At 40.7% G+C, this 13,008-nt stretch overlaps 1 protein-coding gene across 1 annotated transcript; it reads left to right on the forward strand.

Annotated features, from left to right (window-relative positions):
- The first annotated feature begins 6,579 nt into the window (after positions 1 to 6,579).
- On the forward strand, positions 6,580 to 12,572 carry rhag (Rh associated glycoprotein). Its single transcript, XM_074684755.1, has 10 exons — positions 6,580 to 6,850; positions 9,534 to 9,717; positions 9,808 to 9,958; positions 10,047 to 10,194; positions 10,589 to 10,755; positions 10,851 to 10,988; positions 11,262 to 11,380; positions 11,512 to 11,585; positions 11,664 to 11,737; positions 12,005 to 12,572. Exons 1-10 carry the CDS (start codon positions 6,667 to 6,669, stop codon positions 12,077 to 12,079), a joined length of 1,314 nt encoding a protein of 437 aa, XP_074540856.1. The 5' UTR covers positions 6,580 to 6,666; the 3' UTR covers positions 12,080 to 12,572.
- Positions 12,573 to 13,008: the final 436 nt, after the last annotated feature.

The following is a 13,008-nucleotide window of genomic DNA, read 5'->3' on the forward strand; positions in this document are numbered from 1 at the left end:
ATATTTCTGCTTTGACCCTACGCCTTAGTGGCTGACGCAGCCATGAGCACTGTATGCTTGTGCGTCGAAGTGTCTGCATTGTTTTGCAATACTTTGCAAAAGTGCTTGTGGGCAGTTAGGTCACTATCATAGTCAAACCGCTTCCAGGCACTCTGTTTTGTCCCTGCTGTTTCACCGTTTATCATAAATGAACTATGAAAAGAAATACTGAAGAGGACACATCATAGGAGAGGAAATGTAATGCATATATGCGGTGATTTCAGAAATGATGTAAATACAAATACAATGCCGCCCAGTGGGCCAATCACAAGGCTTGCAGGAGTGCACATCAGACTAAGTGTGCAGGCTCGTGTGTCGGAGAAGGGCGTGTGTAATGGTGCAAATTTAATGCAGAAGTGTACACCCGGCTGCATAAGGCTGCGGTTGCACAGAGTGATACTGATATGTTGAGTGCTGAGAAGAGAGGTCTTGATATTCAAAGTAAAGAAAGAAAAGAATTTCAGCAAGCGCCAGTAAAACACATGTAAGTTCAAAGAGAGCTCTGCAGCTGGAAATGAAAGCTATGTACCTTCACATTCCATTTATGTCAAACCTAACATGTGTGTTCATTTACAGGAGATTCCTGGTTGGATTGTGAAGTAGGATGGGATCCAATGTGCCATCTATGACAAACACGAGAGATTGTGACTTATTACACTGGGGTTCTTTCACAACTTCAAAGTGTCGACTGAACATCTGAAACCCTAAACTGCTTGACCATCTAACCTGGCCATGACCTTGGTGTTTACATACTGAGGGATGTAAAGAAAGGACAGCTCAGTGCTTGTGTCATACACACGAGAATGGTCAAACTGTTTCTTAGTGCTGTCAATGAAGAGAAGTATGTCCCTGATAACAGTTTTGGTATAAAATACTCAACCTCCATGAATGTTTTGTGCTGACAGTTGGACACAAACTCACAGCTTCGCCACAGAACACTGGTTATTTTCATGACAGAAACACAGTAGCTGTCATTCAACCATGTGGTATTTTTGATGAACACTTCTGGCATTCTGAACTCCACAGGCAGGACAGACCTGCAGCTGCTCCAAACCTGCAACACACTGGAAACAGGAACATAACAACACCATCTAAGTGGCTATGCCGGCTTCACGTGAGACTTCAAAGTGTCTCACCCTAAGGCTAGGTCAACATTCACTCGAGGAACTCTCTTCTTTTATTTATTAGCAGGTCTCATAAATCAAGCCGAATGACATTAACATATTTGTAGATCTCACGCACGTTTACAGTATAGGGAAAGCTGTATGTGATCTTACATAGTTACCGCCAGGAAAAAAAAATGCTTCACATTTGTGATTAATGACACCACAGGACCTGGGTTTTGTCTGTTATACAGGCCGCCCTCTGGTTCTACTCAGACGTATCTCCGTAAGGAAGAATCCTCCAACCAGAGGAATGCGGGGTTGATCCCCTGGGAATTCAGAAAGAGGCGTGCATGAAACGCTTCACACGAAAGCAGAGGTCTGTATCATGCTGTGTGACAGGACGGCATGCTGGTCCTCGTTATAAGCGATAAGAAGTTGATAGTTAAGAGTTAGGGCCACATAATGATCGTGTAGGGATCTGACCTTTGCATGAGAAAGAAAAAACAGCTGCGTTGAGGAATGTTTATAAAAATCAACCACACGGTCGTCACCCCCTTGAACAACTCAAGGGTCAAAACACCAAGTGAACTCTGAGATATAGACTACAAAACAAAGATATCAAACCAAAGGTGAATTGGCTCATATGAATAAAGACATCTTTTTGGTTAAAAGGAAATGTGGTCAACATGTGGTCAGCTTTACCAGAAAGCAATCACCAAAGCAGGGTATGTATGAGGCAATGAATCTCTGAACCTCTGTTTGACCTTTTCATGTGGCAGACTGAGGCCTGTGCAGGAATGTCCTTCTAAATCCAGTTAAAGCAGTCAGCCAGCATCCCGCTTCTCCCTTGTTTGATCCAAGTTGCATTGCTGTTACAGGAAGAATCCATTGAACCAAGTGAAGAGAGAATCAGCTGTGCAGTCTGTCAGTACAGGATATCGGAGAGGGTTGTGTATTCATGTATGTTGCATAACTGCACGTGGGGAGGCTGTAACAGTCAGAGACAAAAGATGGAGCAGTTTTCAAGCCTGATGACTTGTTTATTTTCCACAAATCCATGCTTTATGGTGGGGTTGTGAGTGAGCAGAGATAACTCGCTTAATGGTTTTCCTGGAATGTGAAGTTCACAGGAAGGCTAGATTAAAACTGATAAAATAATTAGTTGTTTAGCTTAGATGTTTTTTTTTTTGCTTTAATGTTTTAACTCTCCTAGATTTTTAAACAAGCCAACACATTTATTTCCAGCAGCAGTAACAGGGTTTGTTTGATGAAACTGCCAAACTATTGCGTATTAGCTGGCTGTTCAAATATGCAGGCAAACTCAAGAGTGCTCCCATTGGTACAAACAAAAAAGAAGCTTACAAGTGAGACATCTTACTCCATTCCTATCTTTGAAAAAAAGTTGTACATGCACTTATTAGAATGTATATTTACAGAAATAAATCAAAACATTCAAAATGCTAATATAAGAAGATTGTTATCTTATGTGTTTGAAATTTATTTTTTGTTTTTGCATTTTCTTTTTGTCTTGGTTTTTTGTACCTCGGGGCCATCGTAGAGGTTTTACGCTTTCTAAGCCAGCTCATATACATATATTTGTTGTTTGAAATAAATAAAGCTGCAAACAACACTCCTGAACTGGACTTCAAACTAGGCAGAGATGGTAGATTGGTAGATTTTATAAGGCAACAGAGCAATGCAACTAATATGTCACATTTTCTTACTGATGATGTTGAGGTACGCAATGAGCTTAGAGCACACTGAAATATGAGTCCTGACTGTCTTATAACAGCCACGACTATACAAACAGTTCTCATGCTCTTCATCAGAGCTCAGACGGATCACATGTGGGAAAAGAAAGTGTGATCCTCTAGGTTTAAGATTAGAAAACTTTTGACGAAATAATGGGATGGATAATTGCACTTTTACTGTTAAACAAACATTTCTCAGGCTTGAGGCTGTTTAAGTAGTTGGTTCGAAGTGAAGGTTCTCAGCCATCCAGGTCATGGTAATCCAGAGCTTGAACCCAAAAGGCAACTGGATGAGAATTTCTTGAAGACATTTCACCTCTCCTCTAAAAGTCTCGTTCAGAACTGAAAACCACTTGTTGCTTTTTCAGATCAAGCTCTGAAAAACAGGAATCGGACTGATACACTGTGTTTTAAAGACTAAATCTAATTTTACAAGAGGCTAACAGAAGATCTGCAAACATAATGAAACAGCGACTGAGACTCAGGCCACAAATCCCCCTGTAGAGTTTAACTTTGCAAGTACCTCCTTCATTTTTGTCTAAAGCTTCACTTTTTTGACAGCTTCCTCTATTGGACAAATGCTGTGAGAACACTCCACAGTGTGACAGAATAATGAGTCAGCAGGGGTAGAGCAGTTGTAGCGGTGCTGCAGAGTTTTTGATATCTCTCAACATTTGGAAGTAATTTCCCAAAGGGTCTGGGAAACCCTCGGTGCGCTCAGCTCCAAAACAAACACAGTTTTGTCAGTGGCTGTGATTAACTACTCTGCTCATTCATAAAGCTCAAAGCACATAATGAAGGACCTCTGGCCCGCAGTGATTTGGTGAGAGGTCTTAGATCAAAACCACACTCATTGTGGGAGACACTGAAAAGATCAAGACCTGCTGGTTTATCAGAGCAGGGCGATTTGGATAGTTTCCAGTTGCAGAGGAAATACAAACATGTTCTGTACGTCAGGGCCGAAAGCAAAGGACTTGACCCGTGGAGTACTGACTGACTGTACGGGTCCATGCTGGCATGACAATGTGCCGCTCTCGTCAGAGTAACATTCGACAATGAAACAAGCTTCTAAAAGGCCGCATCCTTCTTTTCTGCCAGGCTTTATGTCAACACCCAACAAGAGGTAATAGCAACAGCATGTTAAGCCGTTTGGCATGGGCAGAGAGATTTGGCAAATTTTTCATGGGCCCAACCATTCAGCTCTGCTGCTCATCCCACTAATGCATGTTCCTCACAATAAACAGGCTTTTCAACAGTAAGAGAATTGTTGGCAAGAAGGATTGTTACAAACAAAAAATAATCTGCCAGAGCACAAATGGGCTAGTGGTCTTGGTTGAGCTCCACGAGGTTTCGCCCTCGCGCAGGTGGTCCCTGGCTCAAATCTAGCCTATGGCCTCTTTCCTGCATGTTACTCGCCACTCTCACCCTTTTCTCTACTGTATCCGCTGTCCTTCTTCGGGACATTAAAGACATAAAAAAGACCCCTAAAAATAACTTAAAAAATAATAATACTATTAATCTAAATCCAAAAAAAAATCCCATCTGAAATGAATGGGAAACTTCAGCTTCTCCCTCTAAATCTCCTTCATCTTTGAGAAGCTCTAACTTTAGCTTAATTCCACTTGCAGACTTCATTTTTGCTTTAAAATATTCACTGATCTTTCCACTACTTTTATTTGTGATAACATCTCAATATCTTTGACTGTTTTTGAGATTTCACGGTTTAAGCAACTCAAACTTTTGATTTTTTTCACTTAATCTACAGAGTGCGGAATATCTTCAGCTAGAGTGCACCGGCAGCTGATGAGACAGCTGAAGTCTAGAATAGAATAGAATAGAATAGAACAGAATAGAATAGAATAGAAAGCAAAAGTGAAGTTTAATGATCTGAAGTCTAATGATCAGGTCTAATGAAGTCTAGTCTAAAAGGGGAATCTAAGCAAAAGATTGTACCCCTTGGCCAGTATGCAGCCAACTGTCGGACAAACTCTGTTTTTGCTCCCATGCAATCCCATTGGAACTTTGATCAAACATTATTGGTAAGATCCATTTCAATCTCCTTTCGAAATTGCCACCCTGCTCTCATTTTTGGCTCTACATGTAAAAAAAAAAAAGCATTAATAGATTCCTTAAAGTCTTGGCTCTTTTTTTGGCTGTCTTGCTTGTTTTTCTCCTATTAATCACCATTTTTTAACTGTTATAGCAGATTAAGAGGATGTCTCAGCAGAAATCCCAAAGCCTTCAGCTGTTGGAGCAGGATTCCAGCTGCAGTTACTCTGTTATGATTTAAATTATGATCACCATGGTAACAGCTGATCTCTGCTGGGTGTCACAGGACATGCTAACACAGTCTAACATACAGACAGGACACACATGATTACACTGCTTGGGCATTTAAAAGGCTTAAGCACCATTTCCAAATCCCTCCATCCATCTCCTCACCCCCTTTATGAATCCTCAGTTCTTTCAACCACATCTTCAATGATTTATATCACATTTTACTCTTTTTGCTAAGCGCCGCCCTGTTGGCTATGGCTGCCTTTTGTAGCAGCTCTCTGTTTTTTGTCCGTTTCTTGTAATTTTTTAGTCTCTTTTTTTGTAATCTTTGTATCTGAAATGGATCATTACTTTGTATGGCTCATTTGTTGGTCGTGGACACCAAACCTTTTGTGGCTTCAGTGATATTTTAACTACTTTTTCTCTTGTGTTTGTCTGGAGATCCTACATGTAAACATGGCTGCATTGTTTACATGTGAAAATATCTGTTAGCAGCCTGTAGCATGTCAATGCTAACTTGTGTAAGGCCTGATGTCTTCCCACAAGGTGAGTAGAAGGAGGTGAGGACAATATGTGCTGGTTCTCAGGTGTGAGCTAAGAAGTGAAGACATAGACCTGTCCTTCCACCCATTGTTATTGGGAACGCAAGATCTACCTCCAATAAGATGGACGAGCTAGCTGTGCTAACCCAGCTACAGAGGGAATACCAGAAGGCAGAGTAGCATTATGCTACTCACAAACATGGCTAACATCAGACACCAACGATGCATTGGAGGAGCTTCACCTGGTGTGAGCAGACAGGATACAGGAGACAGAGACTGAACAGACTGCTGAAGAAGCTCAGTCCTGGACCCTGTGGAGGTGGAGGCTGGCTGAACTGGAGAATGATAGACAAGCTGTCATCATCTATTTTCTTATGTCTTATCTGGTGGATGTAGCCCATAAAAAGTCTAATAATTCAATTTTTCAAAAAAAAACACATTAATATTGGCTGAGATTTTTTCTTTTTTTTGCAGAAATTAATCTTAAAATAATTAATAAATAATACTATCAACAGATATCTCTTCATTAAGTTTCTGTTGCATACAAGAATTTTGAGACATGAAAGAACTTCATCTGCCAAACAACTTAAGTTTAGTCAACAAGTCAACAAACATGGCTTTGACAGTGAAAAATGAGTGGGAAAAGGCAGTCATTAAGAATTCCTCAGTGTCATTACATGTCTGTAATGCTTTGTCCCTACTGACGTCCAGAGAGGAAACCCGTCCTCGTGAGCAGAGTCTATGAGGGGGGTGATCACCACCCAGTTCTCCACTGTTCTAGGCTGTCATTGGTCAAAGAGAAACCTGCATTACTTTAAAACCAGACACCACATTTCTCCCTCCCTTCACAAAACACAACCCCCTAAAAAGGGACGGATAGATTGCAACAGACGGGCAGAGTTAGTGCGTGTGTGTGTCAGACAGTAAGAGATAAGAACAGCCAGTCCCAGGATGCCTGCGTACGCCACCAACATGAGGATGAAGTTCCCCATCGTGGCCTTGGTTTTGGAGATAGTCACCATCATCCTGTTTGCAATGTTTGTGGTCTATGATGATGGGAAAAGTCATGGGCATGGGCATGATGCAAACCCCAATGAGACCCATCATGAGGAACAACCCATGGAGCTGTATCCCAGTAAGTCTACCTGGGGCTGCTCACTGAGGGATTCTCTCATATTTTATGCATTTATGTTTTGTCTCGGTTAAATGATTCATTTCAAGTTTCTACCAAAGCTGTAAGGTTATTGTTAAGTGGCAGAATATTGTTGAAGAAAAGTGTTCAGTTACCTGGGAAAGCTTTGTCTGTCAAAACTTCTCACATCAGGGGGATTTTTCATTCACTTAATTTAGGAGGATATACAAAAATATTTCTCACATGTGGTACATTTCTTTTTGTTAAATAATGAAACTAGATCTGGTTCTCCAGTCTTAAACCACAAGATGCTGAGAGACCTGAAAAGGCTGTGTTCCTTCATTGGAAAAATGTGAATTCTGTTTTCAGAGTGTAATTTGCCAATTAGTTTAAACAGAAATAGAAGGATTTAAAGGCTATTTACAAAGCAGGTCTGCTGAATGCAATAAGAGGAGTCATGGGGTTGCAAATTCTTAAGAGTTTGTCTGCACACATGCAGCTGAAGAGTCCAGATGATCCTGCTGGGAAAAGTGTCAGGTCCCCCACAGCCAAGGTCACATGTGACTTAATTTGTTAACTCCAGCAAAGAGTCATTGAAGAACAAAGACAGATGGTAGACGGGGCAGAAAATTGTTGTTTGGAGTTTGTTTCCAAGTGATTTTGTTTTAGCTCCAGAAGTGAGAAAGCGAAGAGCAGAAGCGAAGATTTCTTTGCATGTTTATCTATATTCAGACAGCTGTTGCTATGAAATGCTTTTTTACTGTGTGAATGCCTGCTCATTCATGTAGACAGGGCGGGGCAGGTGTGACCCACAGATATTGGCCTGATGGGTTGCATTAAGGCTGAGAATATCTTCTTCTTAAGACTGCCTGTTATTGCCATAAAAGTCGGACATCATCTTCTTTTTTTCCAGACTTATCAAAAAGTTTTGACCCCCTAAGGAAATGTTTAACAATACAAACATTAAAATTATGTGGCTGATATGGTTTTTCTGTGTACCAACATCAAAATCTATGAAAGATATTAAAAGACATATCTGCAACAGCCTCAGAAATGATCAATTTCTGTCAGCTCAACAGGCCATGTGAAGTCTTTTAAAACATGAATCTTGCAGAGAAATCCAACATCAAATGCAAACCAGACAGCTGCGATAAAGATTTCAAACAAGGACTTATAAGTAAATAAGCAAGGAGATTTATTACTCCAGCATTTGTAGAATTGAAACAATCATTGATTTGACAGCTTTGGTTGCATCACTGCTTTACAGTCTGCTCCACAGTTGGTCCCCAGAGGATACCCCACTACCTCATGTTGGCTCACCCAGTTCTTCAGAAGATAACAGAGCGTTACCTAACATCTGGGCGTGATGCCAATCAAAGTGGCTGCTTTCCAGCTTCACTGTTCAACAGAAGTCCTTACCACAAGTAGAACCAGCCTGAGTCACCCAGATATGAAAGTAAGAGAAAGTCAAAGTGCAAGTACAGAGCAAACAGGTTTTCTTCAGAGCAGCTCCATGCATGTGAGCTACATCAAATATTTACACCTGACTCGCTGCAGCTGATATCAGTGCGACTGTTAGGAAAGCTGACCACATGTTGTGCAGATTTGAACGAGGACACGTTGAGGGTTTTAGTGGAGATGTAAACAATGTACTCTTTATGGCTGATGTGGTGCTAAAAGACAACATATTTAGACTTGTAAATTTTGTGCAAAAGTGGGAGTTCAAATTTAACAAGAACCTGTGATTGCCAAGAAAAACAATAATCTTAAAGTACATATCAGTCCATGATTTAGTTCTTTCTGAACAGATGTAAATCCAAATACAAGAAATAACAGTGAAGTGACGATATCTGCCCTGCATAAATATGTTTAATGACTTTCTTGACTAACAGATACGTTAAAGTGCTGATGCACTTTAAATTTTAAGTATTGCTTGAGAAAAAAAGACGTGGATTGGTTTGATCTCTAAGTTTGGCACATGACAGCTGGCATTTTAACTCAGAGCTTTCACATTTTTCTCTGTCCTGTCTAAATCTCTTCTGACTCAAACAAAGAGGTTTCATCTGAAGAAGCAGAAAGGTGTTCATTTGGTGTGTTTTTGTTCTTTTAGAGCATTGGTTATGTTCTTGACAATTTCTTGGCAGGGTGCACTCACTTAATGAAGTTGTCCTTCTTACTTGGTAACCTTATGTTGACTATAAAAGACTGAAGGGATAACATTACAAAATCATAGGAGTGGACGCCTGTAGGTGTGTCTTATTTGGACAATAGTGGCGTTGTTCGCGCTCATTAAATTGAGGAAATGAGGTACATTGTTTCATAACCTGTGCACACGTCCACCTTGATGCATTTTCCACACAAACTTGGACTCATCATATCAGATTTAACAGCTTTTGGAGAACAGTAGTCTCACTTCCTATCACAGGTCTACGCAAATCCCTTTCGAATGACCTGGCTGACACCCAGGGGCACACCAACAAATTCCTGACCCTACTGTCTTTGCAAAAGACTTCAACAGACTTCAACCTTCGGAGACTCCTAATGTTGAAAGTTATCAGGATCATATGCACCTAATAGAGACAGCACAAGGCTCCTGGATAAACAGGAACAGCAGGGCTGTTCCCAGAATGTTATTCAAAGTGTGATTGAGTTGCCTTTGCATTGATCTCACTCCTCATTCCTCTAGTGTTTCAGGATGTTCACGTCATGATCTTCATTGGCTTTGGCTTCCTGATGACTTTCCTGAAGAGATATGGGTTCAGCAGCGTGGGCATCAACCTGCTCCTGGCTGCCTTTGGCTTGCAGTGGGGTCTCTTCATGCAGGGCATCTGGCACATGGATGATGGCAAGATCAAAGTCAGCATTTTCAAGTACGGATGTCTGTTACACATGTGATGGTTTTCCTCAATGGTCACATTTTTCTGTGTTCCTAAAGTCTTGGTTTCTTCTTTTTCATGCAGAATCATAAATGCAGACTTCAGCACAGCTACAGTCCTGATCTCTTTCGGAGCTGTTCTGGGTAAAACCAGCCCTTTGCAACTGCTTATTATGACCATACTCGAGATCACCATCTTCTCTATCAATGAACACCTGGTGGCTGAAGTCCTTGGGGTGAGAGAGCCAGGGTACATCATGCATGTGCTGATACGGCTCTTCAAGGACTGTGTTGTTACTGGCCTGTTTTCCTGTTCTTTTTCAGGCTAATGATGTTGGAGCATCCATGATCATCCACGCCTACGGAGCCTACTTTGGCTTGGCAGTGGCTCGAGTACTTTACAGACCGGGTTTAAGAAACGGCCATGAGAACGATGGATCTGTTTATCACTCTGATTTGTTTGCCATGATTGGTAAGATCTGGTACAGTGGCTTTTTGCACCATTCACACATTGTCTTTCATCACTGCTCAATTGCAGCTGAACAAACTGCTCCAAACAACATGAGCTGAGTAAAATTTGTTTTCTAATGTAGCAGCATGTTATATTGTCCTCTATCTACCTCCCTTTTACTTCAGTGACATATTTAAATTGGCCATATGTAGTTCGAACTGGTTCATCAGTTGCCTCATGTTCATGTGAAAAGCTTGCCACCTAGTGGCAAAAAATAACCATGCAGCTCATACACTCTATAAACCATGCTGACTTCAGTTGAAGTAAATAAAGTAAATATTTTAGTACACAAATATTCAGTTGCAGATTTTTTACCTGAGAAGATGTTCTGTTTTGCTGTTTTTCTCTCCAACAGGAACTGTCTTCCTGTGGATGTTCTGGCCCAGTTTTAACTCAGCCATCGCTGATCCCGGCTACACTCAGCTCACTGCAGTCATCAACACATACCTCTCCTTGGCCTCCTGTGTGCTTTCTGCTTACGCCATCTCCAGCCTTGTAGAACACAAAGGAAAACTTGACATGGTCAGGAAACTTTGCTCTCACAGAAATAAAAACACTTTACTAACAATTAAAAAAAACAGATTTTCATGCTAGTTGTCATATGCTTTTTACTACAGGTGCACATTCAGAATGCAACATTGGCTGGCGGTGTCGCAGTGGGAACATGTGCTGACATGAACATTGGGCCATTCGGGGCAATGCTGATTGGATTAGTGGCTGGCATCATCTCTACCCTTGGCTTCAAGTACCTCTCGGTGAGTTGATGTGAAATGCAAAAGGCATCTATGGTGATTCAGAAATGGCCTTTTGGAAGTCTTTCGTATCTATGTGGCCCACGTTTTGATTTTCAATAGATTGTACTCTGAACACCAACAAAAGTGATCACTTCTTGTACATTTTCTGTCCTTTTACCAGTGCAAAAATGGACTTCTGCTTTGCTGATGTGAAGCTTTAGCACTATTTTAAAATCCAAAATGATTATCACCTTTTAAAAATGCTTGTGTTTGGTGTTTTTTTCTCATCTGTAGCCTATCCTGGCATCCAACCTTGGCATTCAGGATACCTGTGGTGTCCACAATCTGCACGGCATGCCCGGTATCCTGGGCGGCTTGGCCGGCATCTTGGCTGTGGCTTTGGGGAAGAAAGAGTAAGGCTGGTTGTCAGCAGCACTAATCTTACATATACATGTTGTAGCATATTAAAAAGCACAATTGTGGCTTTAAAGTAACTCTGAGCATCACTTACATTTCTTTACACTACTATTTTATTTCTCCTCAGGGGTTCGGCTGCAATGCAAGCTGCTGCCTTGGCTTCATCTCTCGGGTTGGCTTTGATTGGAGGTGCTATCACAGGTGAGAGAGGATGAAGAAGTAACCACAAATGTGACTCATAAGTTGTTAAATTTATTAACATTTTATTTTCTTCCTCAGGTCTTATAATGAAGTTGCCATTCTTGGGTCAGCCTCCAGACCAGAACTGCTACGACGACTCAATTTACTGGGAGGTAAGGAATTTCTCTAATTTCTGTCTGTCATGAATCACATGTCTAGATGAAGAGGCCCTGTATTTTTCCATTAATTAAGTAGTTTTGCAATCATATCATTTTTATGATCTTTACCTTCCTAATACAAATTAATTTAGGAGCCTGTCAACTTGACGTAGACTTTACGAGACAATTATTTTTTATTGTCCATGTCACGCACATCCGTGTCTTTTTAAGCACTCTGTTATCTTGCTACAAACACATAATTTGGCCCCGCATGTTTTCCAGGTCCCTGAGGAGGAGGAGGAGAACGAAGAGAGCTTGGCACACGCTGATCATACAAAGAACAAAGCAGAGGTCTAATTATCTGCCAATCTTCCACCGAGCAAAAATCGAAGCAAAAGGATGAGCAACACATCATCTACCAGAAGCAATTTGTGGGATGAAGTAATGTGCTAAAAAAAAAAAGAAAACAATGTGAGAAAGACTCCAGAGAAATGTCTAAATGCACACAATTTTACTTAGTAGTAAACCTGAAATAAAGGTATGTTATATCTCCTTTAAACTCTCATACGAAGTAAAAGAATATCCTTTTCAGATTTTACAGAGAACAGAACACTTCAGGGATTTTCTACATTGGAATTTGTGTTCCATAACGACATTTGTGTGTCTGTATGAAAAAAAAGAAAGAAAAACAACCAGTTGTCAAGCAAAAGCATCAGTGCTGCCTGTTACACAAACACTTTCGTAAGCTTTCTTGTATCTTAATTCATTTTTATGTTATAAATAAGCATTACAAAAAATTTGAGTTACTATGATAGTGTTTGTCTTTATAATTTCGTTTTATATCTGTATGTTATTTCTGCTGAGGTTTGTGTCAAAGAAAGGAGGCAAAGCCTACCTTTGACAAGCCTCACGCCACCTCACTGGAGCCCAGGCCTTCAACAAGGATTCAGACTCAGACTGTGAAACCAGCCGCGGGGCTCTGAAATGGGCAGGGATAGTTGCATATTTAGTCACTAATAAAAGTTTCACTTTGCTTGCCTTCCTCTATTTACAACATTTTTTATCCATCTGATGGCAGCTCTACAGTTTCTATTATGTAATTAGATTTGCATCTATATCTTTACATTTAGCATTAACTTGACTGTCACTAGGCAGGTTCCTTTGTCTGCCTTCTGTTCATTACATTCATGTACATATATGATAGCTTTAAGATGGACTGACATGGTCAGTTTTGTGAAAGCCCTGTGGTGTTGAAAACACATGTGGTACTGATTCCAGCTCAGAAA

This window comes from Halichoeres trimaculatus, unplaced genomic scaffold, assembly GCF_033239565.1.
Source record: "Halichoeres trimaculatus isolate MK-OKI-2021-1 unplaced genomic scaffold, fHalTri1.1 fHalTri1_scaffold_13, whole genome shotgun sequence".
In the NCBI taxonomy this organism is placed as follows: Eukaryota; Metazoa; Chordata; class Actinopteri; order Labriformes; family Labridae; genus Halichoeres; species Halichoeres trimaculatus.

Bases quoted from the DNA above. Each gene is read 5' to 3' on its own strand.
- rhag (XM_074684755.1), top strand. From the start codon at position 6,667: ATGCCTGCGTACGCCACCAACATGAGGATGAAGTTCCCCATCGTGGCC. The intron at 9,959-10,046 runs GTGAGAGAGCCA...GTTCTTTTTCAG, and splicing joins TGGTGGCTGAAGTCCTTGGG to GCTAATGATGTTGGAGCATC. The intron at 11,738-12,004 runs GTAAGGAATTTC...CATGTTTTCCAG, and splicing joins ACGACTCAATTTACTGGGAG to GTCCCTGAGGAGGAGGAGGA.